The sequence below is a fragment of the Oncorhynchus mykiss genome, chromosome 14, assembly GCF_057628025.1.
Source record: "Oncorhynchus mykiss isolate SJ-2025 chromosome 14, ASM5762802v1, whole genome shotgun sequence".
NCBI classification, from domain to species: Eukaryota; Metazoa; Chordata; class Actinopteri; order Salmoniformes; family Salmonidae; genus Oncorhynchus; species Oncorhynchus mykiss.
In genome coordinates this window covers 8,005,062-8,019,349 of record NC_143035.1, presented here as the reverse complement: position 1 = coordinate 8,019,349, position 14,288 = coordinate 8,005,062, and the positions used below count along the sequence as shown (strand labels likewise).

The window sequence follows — 14,288 nt, the reverse complement described above, 5'->3', positions numbered from 1 at the left end:
TCCACGCGCTTGAAAACACTACAGCCAAAATGGGAGACAGCTAGAAAACTACAATTTCTGGATCATTTTTCCAAAAACCAGCATGAAAATCTTTCTAAAGACTGTTGACATCTAGTGGAAGCCCTAGGAACTGCAATTTGGGAGGATTTCGCCTTATAATAAAAGTGACAGCCATTGAAAACAGTGGTAGGCTGAATTTTTATTTTTGTTGGGATGGTTTGTCCTCGCGGTTCGCCTGCCATATCAGTTCTGATGTACTCACAGGCATAATCTTAACAGTTTTAGAAACTTTAGAGTGTTTTCTATCCAAATCTACCAATTATATGCATATCCTAGCTTCTGGGCCTGAGTAACAGGCAGTTTACTTTGAGCAAGCGTTCATCCGGACGTGAAAATACTGCCCCCTACCCAAGGGAGGTTAAAACAGCACACTCCGTAACCGTCGACTCAGGACCATGGACAGCAGGCAGTCAGCGCGATTAAAGCATACCCCTAAATGCACTGCCAATTTCAGCACCACTGGAGTGGACAGCCAGACAACAGGAGCACCGCACCCCGCACAAAGGCTCACCTTGGAGCACAACTAATAAGTTACATTGGTCATTGTCCCTATACCCATCAAATAACGCAAACCTGTATAGAGTGCCTTCTGAAAGTATTCAAACCTCTTGACTTTTTCCACATTTTGTTACATTACAGTCTTATTCTAAAATTGATTAAAAATATATATATACTCATCACTCTACATACAATACCCCATAATGACAAAGTGAAAACAGGTTTTTAGATTTTTTTTGAAAATGTATTAAAAATTAAAAACAAATGTACATAATTATTTAGACCCTTTGCTATGAGACTCAAAATTGAGCTCAGGTTCATCCTGTTTCCATTGATCGTCCTTGAGATGTTTCTACAACTTGGAGTCCACCTGTGGTGCATTTAATTGATTGGACATGATTTGGAAAGGCACACACCTGTCTATATAAGGTCCCACAGTTTTCAGAGCATGTCAGAGCAAAAACCAGGCCATGAGGTCGAAGGAATTGTCCTTAGAGCACCTGTCGGTGTCGAGGCACAGATTTGGAAGGGTACCAAAACATGTCTGCAGCATTGAAGGTCCCAAAGAACACAGTGGCCTCCATCATTCTTAAATGAAAGAAGTTTGTAACCACCAAGCCTGGCCAAACTGAGCAATTGGGGGAAAAGGGCCTTGGTCAGGGAGGTGAACAAGAACCCAATGGTCCCTCTGACAGACCTCTACAGTTCCTCTGTGGAGATGGGAGAACCTCCCAGAAGGACAACCATCTCTGCAGCACTCAACCAATCAGGCCTTTATGGTGGAGTGGCCAGACGGAAGCCACTCCTCAGTAAACGGCACATGACAGCCCCTGCTTGGAGTTTGCCAAAAGGAACCTAAAGGCTCTCAGACCATGAGAAACAAGATTCTCTGGTCTGATGAAAGATTGAACTATTTGGCCTGAATGCCAAGCGTTACGCTTGGAGGAATCCTGGCATTCTCCCTACTGTGAAGCATGGTGGTGGCAGCATCATGCTTTGGGGATGTTTTTCAGCGGCATGGACTGGGAGACTAGTCAGGATCAAGGCAAAGATGAACAGAGCAAAGTACAGAGAGATCCTTGATGAAAACCAGCTCCAGAGCGCTCAGGACCTCAGACTGGGGCGAAGGTTCACCTTCCAACAGGACAACGACCCTAAGCACACAGCCAAGACAACGCAGGAGTTGCTTCGGGACAAGTCTCTGAATGTCCTTGAAAGGCCCAGCCAGAGCCCGGACTTGAACCCGATCGAACATCTCTGAAGAGACCTGAAAGTAGGATCTGCAGAGAAGAAGACTCGAGGCTGCTGTAATCGCTGCCAAAGGGGTTTCAACGAAGTACTGAGTAAAGGGTCTGAATACTTATGTAAATGTACTAGTTCTGTTTGTTATTTTGAATAAATTAGCAAACATTCTAAAAACCTATTATGCGGTATTCGGTGTAGATTTATGAGGGGATAAAAACAATTTAATCCATTTCAGAATAAGGCTGTAACGTAACACAATGTGGAAAAAGTCAAGGGGTCTGAAAACTTTCCGAAGGCGCTGTATATACAGTATATATCAATTGGACCCGTAAAAGCAAGCAATGACATTAAGAATCACAGATAAATCTAAAATATACTTTGAAGTAAAAAGCAAAGGCCTAAACTATACATTACATAAAAATATATGCCAAATAACCAGTGGTCTTAATTAAATGACGGAAAACCATTGAATGAATAATTCTGGCACGATGGCCAGGGAAGTCTTGCAGCCTCCTCCATGCTGTTTTGAACCTTGTGACATTTCTGATTCCATTTTCCTTTCCTGGCGAAATGTACTTGTCAGGTCCTTCTCAAATGCCAGCTGGACAAGCAAAGGCTTTTTGTTGATCTGATGTAACATGCTGTGTCTGTGTTTACTGAATACGTTCTTCAGGGTGGAGCAGGGATTTTCGCACATTGCTGTAGATGTCCCAAATGTTAATCAGGCTGGCTCCAGGGTGACGTGCCTGTAGGAGTATTTTAAATCCATGTTTCCGTGCCAACAGCACAGTCGACGTGCTGACAATGGCCCGCCGTATCTTTGAAGAACACTGAGTGAGCTCCATTTGTTGTTGCTGCCTGTGGTTGTGATTTCACTTTGTAAGAATGTGCGAACAACAATACACTCTGCTTCCACTGGTTCATGTTTGGTTCGATGCAACAGCTCGTCAGTTGCTAGTGGCTGGGGTAACGGATGTGCAGGTGCTTGTTGTGATACTGAAGCTACTGGATACTAGCTAGCTTATTATTAGGTGTAGATGTCTGCATAATTTGACCCCGCCCTGAGTGGGATCCAATGAGCTTCCTAAACAAGGTAATGAAGGTGTTACCTTATGACATTGCATGACTAGGTGCCCAATCAGAATGCATTTTTTGATTTGAACTGCTAAATATTAGATTATTACATCCCCCCCCCCCCCCCCTTCTCCCCCTTCCTCAGATCACAAGAGCACACCTGGCATATCAGCCTGGTGTCATAGACTAGACGTAACATAGTAAATGTAAATCCGGGACATCAAATTAAAGGGGGAAAAGCGGATATCTAGTCAGTTGTACAACTGAATGCCTTCAACTGAAATGTGTTTTCCGCATTTAACCCAACCCCTCTGAATCAAATTAGTATGATATGTTGTGTTTGGTATGGTTACATAAGACAGACTCGCAAGCCAAAGGTTGGGAGTTCGAATCTGATCACGGAAACTTGAACATTTTCACTAATTAGCAACTTTTCAACCACTTAGTAGTTTTTAGCTACTTTGCAACTACTTAGAATGTTAGCTAACCATTCCCTTAACCCTAACCATTACCTTTAACCTAACTCCTAAACGTATCCCTAACCCCTAGCCTAGCTAACATTAGCCAGCTAGCTAACATTAGCCACCTAGCTAGAATTCGTCATACGTTTTCCAAATTCGCAACATACGGAAGTTTTTGCAAATCCGTATAATATTGTACGCTTTGCAAATTCAGAACATATAATATGAGTTGTAGGTTGTAACGTATCATAGGCCTTGAGGCCGATATGTAAAGCTTAATAAAGGGCAGTGATTATAGCAGAGCAGCGTGCGGTTTCTTCGTTTTTTTCTCATCGTAACATATCATGTGAAATAGGTGATGGACAGCCACAAATGAATACATGCCAAAACGTAGCATATTGTACTAAATGGAGTGTCTCGGATTTACATACAGAATAATATGAAATGCTCTGAGACCAGGTTGAGGATTTGCCACCCAGTGGAGCCTCCCCTGCGTTTAGGTCGCAATGGGGTGTATGTCCCAGTGGTGCTTTGAATGGCACTGCACTCAATGTATGGCTCAGTCAATTGGACTGTTATAAAAGCCGATTGTCTAGCAAACTGGTGCCTGTCTGAGTGTTATCCAACTTTTGAGAGCTCTTCAAGAGGTAAAAGGATCGAAGATGAGACGAGAGCCGGGATTCAATTCATTATGAACGGCTGTGTGCCTTTGGTATAGAAAATAAATTAGGCAGTGTCGAGACATCCTCCCCCTCACTTTGTCGTACTGATTGCGTTAGGAGTAAGAGGCCCCTCTTAATTGAATTGAATCTGATTTTAAATTGGATTCTAATAGGGGTACATGGGTTCAGACTGTACTAATTAGGAGGAAAGTCTGAGCGGGAAGATGTGGGCATTTTACTCCACTACCAGACCACCTGCGGTCAGACTTGCGCAGTGAGCCACCTCCGGCCCATGGCCAGATGTTTGAGGTGTTTGAGATATTGAGTCGAATTTAAATTAGGAACCAGTTTAACCCTAACGCAACCGTAGATGTCGGCCTACCAATGGCTGTGGAATTATATGCATTCTACACTTACTACAATGTCGTCTAATATAGCCAGACAATTTCTCCAGTGTGGTCATTTAGAAGCGGCGGTGGCGCATGATTTTTAATAAATTAACATACGTCACGATCGTCTATAAACTTGAGGTCCACTTTTAAAGAAAGTGTAACAAGTCGCCAGGAACCACGGTAGTGTGTGTATATTCATGCCTGCCAGGCTATTAAATTACTATTGCTTGTTGTAAACTGCCCCCAAAGCTATCTCTAAAACGGACAGGAGTTAGTCTATTTGTGTGTGAAATCGTTCCCAGCACTCAGATGGATTCTAGAATAGGGTTTTGTGAAAAACAGCAAAATTATTTTGGTCTTTTACGCCAGGTGGAAGATTAAATTAGTTTATTTGTAATAGGATATATCTTAGCTAGGTGTTTGGGGAAGGTGAGACTGTCGAAAGGAAATGCAGAGTAACTAGTCAAGTGATGGAAATTCGTCTAAATTATTCGTGCCCACGCTTTCTACATCTGCAATTTGCACGCGCTCTATACTATTTCAGCTATTTGGGTCTGACAGGAGAGGACATGTTAGCTAGCTTGTTTTGACAGATTGGCGGAGAGGCAAGTCTCGAGCATCTTGTTGATGACCTGGTTCGTTTCGCCCGCTCACCCGAAGTGAACATGCTTCATATGACGACATATTGGGGGGTGGGGGCTGGGGGGATCCTGTGTACTGCGAGGAATATGATGTGAAACTGGAGCGGCAGCCAAGTACCCCTGTAATTTTAATATACTGTATGATCAACCCAGCTGTCACTCTCCCGGCAATAAGTGAGAGGAGATCGCGAGCAGCCAATGACGTCTGAATTGTCTTTCAGCTCTAGGGCTCGTGGACAGCGACAGAGCGCTGGACACGGCTCACTTTGCTTTGAGAGCTGCTGAACGAGTTCAAATAGAGTAGAGGAGAACGAAGGCGAAAAGGCATTGAGCAAAATCCTATAACGCATTCTTAGTTAGGATACAGCTTTTATTTATTCAGTTCTGTGTTGTTTTGCTCGTTCTATTGTCTCTGCACTCTTAGAATAAAAGGTTCCTCATAGAACCAAAAGGGGTTCAATCGCTTGCTTCATATATGGAACCCCTAAATGTTGTATGTAGAATCCTTTTGATATAATGTTTAAACTTTATTTATCTAGCCTATAGTTTATCATATGACTCTGGCTTCATATATTTGAATAAAATAATCAACTTTGCTTACCTTAATTCATTGAAAATTGGTAACGTTGGGCTACTTGCAAGTTGGTTCAAACACCGTCCTCAAGCGTCGTCATGCAGGACTGTCAAATTTTGAATTGACCAGAAGGTTATATATTTAAAAAAAGTAGTTTTTTTTTTTTACCTACGAGTGCATGCTTTTATTAAGCACATTATTTCCTGTTGTTTCTAGCTAACATTTAGTTTGCAACAGCACAGGTATGTTTGCCACTCAGACCTCAGCAACGATGTTGCAAAACAGGAATTCGATCTTTCCGCTGCCATAGAGAGGTAAGGATGTCGGACGTCAACTAGACATTTTTCTGACCAGGCGAAATCATGCAGCAGCAGCATCATTAATATGGATATAAAAGTCAATGCAAAACAGCTGAAACAAATGAAAACGGAATACCTGTCAGTTCAGAGTTTGATGTGACTGGGTTATCTTGTGTTAGCTGTTGTTTTCTAAAATCCCCATTATACTTTGGGGTAGGCTATAAGGATATAACCCTCAAGGATCATTGCCTTCACTGGGTATACATTGCATTCATAAAGTATTCAGACCCCTTGACTTTTTCTACATTTAGTTAAGTTACAGCCTTATTCCAAAATTGATTATATTGTTTTTTCCCCTCATCAATCTACACACAATACCCAATAATGACAACACAAAAACAAGAAATATCACATTTACATACGTATTCAGAGCCTTTACTCAGTACTTTGTTGAAACACCTTTGGCAGCAATTACAGCCTCGAGTCTTCTTGGGTATGACGCTACAAGCTTGGCACACCTATATTTGGGGAGTTTCTCCTATTCTTCTCTGCAGATCCTCTCAAGCTCTGTAAGGTTGGATGGTGTGCCTTCACCCCAGTCTGAGGTCCTGGGTGCTCTGGAGCAGGTTTTCATCAAGGATCTCTCTGTACTTTGCTCCATTCATCTTTGCCTCGATCCTGACTAGTCTCCCAGTCCCTGCCGCTGAAAAACACCCCCACAGCATGATGCTGCCTCCACCATGCTTCACAGTAGGGATGGTGCCTGGTTTCCTCCAGATGTTACGCTTGGCATTCAGGCCAAAGAGTTCAATCTTGGTGTCATCAGACCAGAGATTCTTGTTTCTCATTGTCTGAGAATCCTTTAGGTGCCTTTTGGCAAATTCCAAGCGTACTGCCATGTGCCTTTTACTGAGGAGTGGCTTCCATCTGGCCACTCCACCATAAATGCCTGATTGGGGAGTGCTGCATGGTGGATGGTTGTCCTTCTGGAAGATTCTCCCATCTCTGGAACTTTGTCAGAGTTACCATCGGGTTCTTGGTCACCTCCCTGACCAAGGCCCTTGTCCCTCAATTGCTCTCTTAGGAAGAGTCTTGGTGGTTACAAACTTCTTCCATTTAAGAATGATGGAGGCCACTGTTCTTGGGGATGTTCAATGCTGCAGAATGTTTAGATCTGTGCCTCGACACAATCCTGTGTCGGAGCTCTATGTACAATTCCTTTGACCTCATGGCTTGGTTTTTGCTCTGACATGAACTGTCAACTGTGGAACCTTATATAAACAGGTGTGTGCCTTTACAAATCATGTCCAATCAATTTAATTGACCACAGGTGAACTACAATCAAGTTGTAGAAACATCTCAAGGATGATCAATGGAAACAGGATGCACCTGAGCTCAATATGGATTCTCATAGCAAAGGGTTTGAGTACTTGTGTAAATCAGTTTATCTGTTTTTCTCTTTTGAATACATTTGCTATGAAACTCTAAAAACCTGTTTTGCATTTTGTCAAAATTGTTTATTAAATCCATTTTAGAATAAGGACATAACATAACAAATTGAGTAAAAATCCAAGGGGCCTGAATACTTTCCGAATGCACTGAATGCACTAGATGATCAAACATATGTGGACACCTGCGCATTAAACATCTCAATGCAAAATCATGGGCATTTGCTGCTATAACATCCTCCACTCTTCTGGGAAAGCTTTTCACCAGATGTTGGAACATTGCTGCAGGGACTTTTTTCCATTCAGCCACAAGAGCATTAGTGAGGTCGGGCTATGATGTTGGGCGATTAGACGTTCCAATTCATCCCAAAGGTGTTTAATGGGGTTGAGGTCAGGGCTCAGTGCAGGCCAGGCAAATTCTTTGACACCAATCTCGACAAACCATTTCTGTATGGACCTCGCTTTGTGCGCTGGGCCTTTGTCATGCTAAAACAGGAAAGGCTTTTCCCCAAACTGCTGCCACAAACTTGGAAGCACAAAATCGTCTCGAATGTCATTGTATGCTGTAGCTTTAAGATTTCCCTTCACTGGAACTAAGAGGCCTGGCCCAAATCATGAAAAACAGCCCCAGACCATTATTCCTCCTCCACCAAACTTTACAGTTGGCACTATGCATTGGGGCAGGTAGCGTTCTCCTGGCATCCGCCAAACCCAGATTCGTCCGTCAGACTGCCAGATGGTGATGTGTGATTCATCACTCCAGAGAACGCGTTTCCACTGCTCCAGAGTCCAATGGTGGCAAGCTTTACACCACTCCAGACGACGCTTGGCATGGTGATCTTAGGCTTGTGTGCGTTGCTTGGCCATGGAAATCCATTTCATGGATCTCCCGACAAACAGTTATTGTGCTAATGTTGCTTCCAGAGGCAGTTTGAAATTCGGTGGTAAGTGACGCAACTGAGGACAGATGATGTTTACGCGCCATGCGTTTCAGCACTCAACGGTCCCGTTCTGTGAGCTTGTGTGACCTACCACTTTGCGGCAGAGCTGTTGTTGCTCCTGGATGTTTCCACTTCACAATAACAGCACCTACAGTTGACCAGGGCAGCTCTAGCAGGGCAGATATTTGACAAACTGACTTGTTGTAACGGTGGCATCCTAAGACTGTGCCATGTTGAAAGTCACTGAGCTCTTCAGTAAGGCCATTCTACTGCCAATGTTTGTCTATGGAGATTGCATGACGGTGTGCTCATTTTTTTTTTTACACCTGTCAGCAAGGGGTGTGGCTAAAATTGCCGAATCCACTAATTTGAAGGGGTGTCCACATACTTTTATATATGTATTGTATGTAGCACCTTTTTTAGGAATCTGACATGTTCTTTAATCTCATCCAGGGAACCGAAACGTTATAGGTAACCTATGTAGAACCAAAAATAACACTTTTTTTTCCCTGAGAGTGTGTGTTGATAACTCCATCTTTTAATGCTCAGCCCTAACTCGATTTGCACTGCCCTGTTGAATCCATCGACGCATTTCAAGGACAGATCCCCTCTTTACTGGGAGGATGTAGCGTAAATGTTTCCAAAGCTGCTGTGCTTATACTTACAGTTAAACGATACATTGTATGATGATAATTGCTGAACAAATACAATGAAAAAGTTATATTTATATATTTTAATTAAGGGGTTCATTAACCTTATTTCCGTAGCTTATTTTATTCGATTAAATATCCGTTACTCATTTTATTTCTATTTCATCGATTTTTCTTCGAGCTTTGGCGTAATTGCTCGTTTGGATCAATGAAGAGAGAGAAGTAATCGCTTGGGCGTACTGAGAAAAGAGATCGTCAATGTATCCCAGCACACAATGAAAAGGGCGGTGGCACTCGCTCGCTCTCCCTCGGATAAAAAAAACTACTAGTCTGCTCAAATACATTCTCTTAAGAAATGTCAAAAACGATCGACTGTTGAAAATAATGATACATATCAGTATTCGTATTCCCGAGGTGTGAATGGCATTTTTATTTTTATTTGACGCTGTTTTCAATCGGAGGTGCTGAAATGTAGCCAGCACCGTTTGAGAGCAAGACTCGCCCCTCCCCCGCTGCCCACAGACACCATCGCACAGAGAGAGGGAGGGGGAAGGAGAGAGAGGAGAGATAGAGAGAGGGAGAAAGCGATAGGCAGCACCCGTGAGAGGGAAACAAGAGTCAGCCGCGCGGAGGAGAGAGAAGAGAGAAAAAAAGCAGTAACCAAACAGACAAAGGAAAACATGGATGTAACGGAAAAACGTCCTTTTAAGCAAGCACATGTACAGGAGAGGATGCTTTGGTCGTCCTGCACATAGTAGGGGGTAACGCACGGACTCTTCCCCAGTTTTTAATGTGGCGGGTGGGGACGCACGGCAAGCTAAAAAGGCGGAAAGCTTTCTCTAATCCGTCTGCGGATCCTGCCTGCTTGCGATGGCTGTGGCGGCGCGATGCTGTTGCAGCATAACGCAGAATGTGCCTTTTACTTTTTATTTGGTAATTTTTCTACTCAGTGGCCTTACAAATGCACAAATACGATACACCATTCCGGAGGAGCTGGAGAATGGGGCTGTGGTCGGAGACATTGTTCGAGATTTGGGTCTGGACCTGCGAAAGCTCTCTTCCCGACGCATCCGAATCACATCGGACAGCGCAAGGAGATATTTCAACATAAATCATAAAAACGGCAAGCTGTCGGTGAGTGACCGCATCGACCGAGAGACGCTGTGTGAATTCAGCGGCACATGTTCCCTCAACCTAGAGGTGGTGGTTGAGAACCCGCTCGAGGTGCACAACGTGGAGGTGGAGATTCTGGATGCGAATGACAACTCGCCACAGTTCCCCCGGGACGAGTACCAGCTGGAGATCTCGGAGTCCGCTATAACGGGGTCCCGGTTCCCCATCGAAGGCGCGCAGGATGCAGACGATGGCTCAAATTCGGTTCGGCTCTATCGGCTCAGCAACAACGAGCACCTCGCGCTGGACTCCAACAAGCCCGTGGCAAACAGCAAGCAAATCGAGCTCGTGCTCAAAAAGCCATTTGACCGCGAGCATACACCGTCTCATCAGTTCATACTGACTGCTGTCGACGGAGGCACCCCTGCGCGAACGGGCACAGCCAAAATCAACGTTCATGTCCTAGATTCCAACGACAATGTGCCCGCGTTCGACAACTCCGTGTACAAAGTGAAACTGTTGGAGAACTCGCCCAAGGGTGCTCTGGTGATAAAGTTAAACGCCACAGACCCGGATGAAGGCACAAACGGGGAGGTGTTTTACTCTTTCAGCAGTTACACCCCAGAGAGGGTGAGACAAATGTTCTCCATGGATACAGATACAGGAGAGATCCGAGTGAAGAACAACATAGACTATGAGGAGACTAACTCCTATGAGATGTACATACAAGCTATGGACAGGGGCCCTTCTGCAGTGGCCGTCCACTGTAAAGTGGTTGTAGAGGTTTTGGATGTGAATGACAATATCCCAGAGATCGTGCTGTCCTCTCTGTCCAGTCCAGTCCGTGAGGACGCTCGGGCAGACACGGTGGTGGCCTTGATCAGCGTTAATGACCGGGACTCCGCACAGAACAAACAGGTGACCCTGGAGATCCAACCTGGCCTCCCCTTTAAGATCAAGTCCTTCCGGAACCACTACACCTTGGTCACCTCCGCCTTCCTAGACCGGGAAGCCATCTCCACCTACAATGTCACGGTAACCGCCATTGACGGAGGGACCCCGGCCCTCTCCGCACACATGACCATTAAAGTTGACGTGGCGGATGTCAATGACAACCCTCCTCGCTTCGAGCAGACGTCCTACACGGTGTACATGACGGAGAACAACGCGCCCGGGGCCTCAATGTGCGTGGTGAAGGCTCTGGACGCTGACGCCGGGGAGAACGCTCGCATCACCTACACCGTCCTCAATGACAACAACCACGGCATCCCCGTGGCGAGCTACGTCAGCATCAAACCCGACACGGGCGAGGCCTATGCCCTGCGAGCCTTCGACTTTGAGAAGCTCAGAGAGTTCCACTTCCAGGTGAAAGCCCAGGATGGTGGCGTGCCGCCCCTCAGCCGCGTGGCAACCGTCTATGTTTACATCATGGACCAGAACGACCACTCCCCCAGGATAGTCCATCCTCCAGCCAATGGGACGCGGACCACTGAGACGCTGATGAAGAATGCGGAGGCGGGGGCTCTGGTGACCAAGGTGGTGGCGTGGGACGGGGACGCTGGTCAGAACGCCTGGCTGGTGTACGCCCTGGAGCAGATCACCTCCGAGCTGGACCTGTTTAAAGTTCACGAGCACACAGGGGAGATCCGCACCACGCGGCGCATCAGCGAGGACAACTCCACCTCCTTCCTACTCACCGTGCTGGTCCGCGACCATGGCCTCCCGCCGCTCTCCTCCACCGCCACCATCAACGTGCACGTCATGGAGCTGCCGCCCAAGCTGACCCCCGACCCCAAACGTATCATCAGGCCTCACAGCCCACTACTGTTCTCCAACGTGACCCTCTACCTGATCGTGGCCCTGAGCGCCACCACCTTTGTGTTCCTGGTCACCATTGTGGTGCTGGCCATCGTCCGCTGCCACGCCTACTGCACCCAGCCCGGTTCCTGCTCCCCATGCTGTGTGTCCCAGAAGAGAGTCCCCGAGGGGGGCACCTCGGCCGGCGGAGGTGGAGGGTCATTGGGTCGAGGTGGAGGTGGTGGGGGAGGTGGAGGAGGGGGTCAGGGTCAACCCAACAACAACGTTGCTCTGCGGAGAGACCTGAAAGTGGAGCCTCACTACATTGAGGTGCGGGGGAACGGCTCCATGACCAAAACGTACTGCTATAAGACATGTATGACGGCCACGTCGGGGAGCGACACCTTTATGTTCTATAACACAGGCCGGCCCCACAGTGGCACCTGGGGCTCCGGGGGATACGTCACCAGCCAGAGTGGACAGAGCCAGATGTTTGTGCGCAGGCTCAGCATGCCAGACGCAACTGCCATACAGGTGTGTGCGTGTCTCTGTGTGTCCTGTCATCTGATCCCAACAACACATCCCAACTGACTGGAAAGCCGCTTCATGCGTTGTTTTTTTTGGGGAGATGTATTATTTGGGTTTTCCCCTAGGCAGTGTTTTGTGGAACAGTGTTTGGCATTTACAATTTTCATGCAGGGAGGGGTGTAGAGGAGTTTTCATCTTTTTTTGTTGTGTTTATGCAATAGTAAACTCTTAATATGCTCTTTTTTAATATATATTTTGTGCAGATATGGTCAAGTTTGAAATCACCTAAATCATTTATACGCTCTTGTGTCACAGGCCTTGAGAATCGAACACCTGAAAATCACAGTGCCCCTCCCAGTTCTTTTTTTTTATCCTTTGTTTATTTTTGTCAAAAGGTTACTTGGGTAACCTGGGTTACCTGGGTTACCTGAACTGATTGCATTGTGTTGCAGTAGTAAAGGTGTTTTTGCTGTGTAATGCTCTGTTGTGAGCTCTGTCTGTACACTACGTACATGCATGCAGTGTCGGAAAATATGTTCTCTAATTTCTCGAGCACTTTGTGAATGTGTTTAGATTTTAGCTGTGCAGGGTGCAGGCAAGCTCAGAGCTTCTTTGTGGGAGCTGTGTGCTTGTGTGCATGTTTGTGTTGGTGGGTGGATACGCTCTTGTCTCCGTGTTGTGTGTGTGTGTTGTGTGTTGTGTGTGTGTTGTGTGTGTGTGTGTTGTGTGTGTTGTGTGTGTGTGTGTGTGTGTGTGGTGCTCAGAGCCTCTTTAGAGAGCCTGAATCATCAGAAACAAACGGCAGCTATCAGATGTTTATGCGCCTCGCTCATCCGTGGTCGTTTAGGGAGCTGTTACAGAAATACTCGTATTCAGGGAAAACATCTCTCTCTCCATAGCTCACTCCACCTTCTTCTCTCTGTTGTGTGCCGTACTGCTACAACCTGTGGCAGTAGTACGACACTCGAGAGACACCTGCAACATATCATGGTTATTTGCGATGATATTGTTTTGGAAATGATATGTGTTCGATGGTTTTCGAAACGGACGGTGGGATTGCTTTGATCGCTTTATTCTAGAACATGTCTGTACAGTTGAATAGACTTTTGTAAACTCGATTGGAATGTTAGGTTTAGTGTGTAAAGGGTTATTGTGATTGACTGGGTGAGGTCGCACTAGGCCAATCTGATTGGTCCTCTAGTTCTGGTTCAATGGGCAAAGACTAGTCTGGTGTGGTCTCTCTGAACAGAGAGATAGTCTGGGCATTAGTGTTGCTCTCTCCAACGTAAATAGTCATGGGTCTTACTCCATTACAATCCCCACGGGTCAGTCACGCTCAGGGCAAACCCTGAGTTTGGTTTAGTGGGTTAGCAATGGAATTTGAGGGAGGTAGACAGACTCTGCTCTGGATTAATGTTCCCATCTTTAGGTCACTGAGTTTTCTCATTCACTTGGCATCGTTTGAGAAGCAGTGGAAAACAGAATCAAACTATTCGTAGCTATGTGTCTGGTGGCTTTACATCATTAATGGAGTGGTTCATTCCACGTGTATAGTGGAATCTGGTGACTGTTGCCATAGGAAACTGTTCTGACTGCATGGTTGTCGTAGAAAAACACAGTAGAGAAAGGGACAATTATGACAAAAGAAATATGTACGTTGTCGACAGGGCTCATTTTAAATTAAGACAACATTTAAGCCTTCAAAGAGATGGATTGGGATCTTGTGCACTTTAATACACATGTGTAGCTTAATTTACGAATTGGAATTCGTGACATATCATACGAATCGCAAGAATTTAAGCATTGTTATTTCGCAAGAAACAAATTCAGGACGTAGCATATACAAAATGGAATACGTTTTGCACAATTGCTAAACATTTTCGGGGATCGTTTATTTGCTCATGA

General features: G+C 45.5%; 1 protein-coding gene across 21 annotated transcripts in view; it reads left to right on the top strand.

Moving 5' to 3' along the window:
* Positions 1 to 14,288, top strand: part of LOC110488691 (protocadherin alpha-C2) — a 211,968-nt gene that overhangs the window by 166,203 nt on the left and 31,477 nt on the right. Inside the window, exon 1 of one of the 21 annotated variants that reach the window (XM_021561005.3) lies at positions 8,932 to 12,389. The exons of the other annotated variants lie outside the window; for them this stretch is intronic. Coding sequence (XP_021416680.1) covers positions 9,816 to 12,389 — 2,574 coding nt within the window. The 5' untranslated portion in view covers positions 8,932 to 9,815. Of the gene's footprint in view, positions 1 to 8,931; positions 12,390 to 14,288 lie in introns of those variants that run through there. 21 annotated transcript variants of the gene reach the window in all.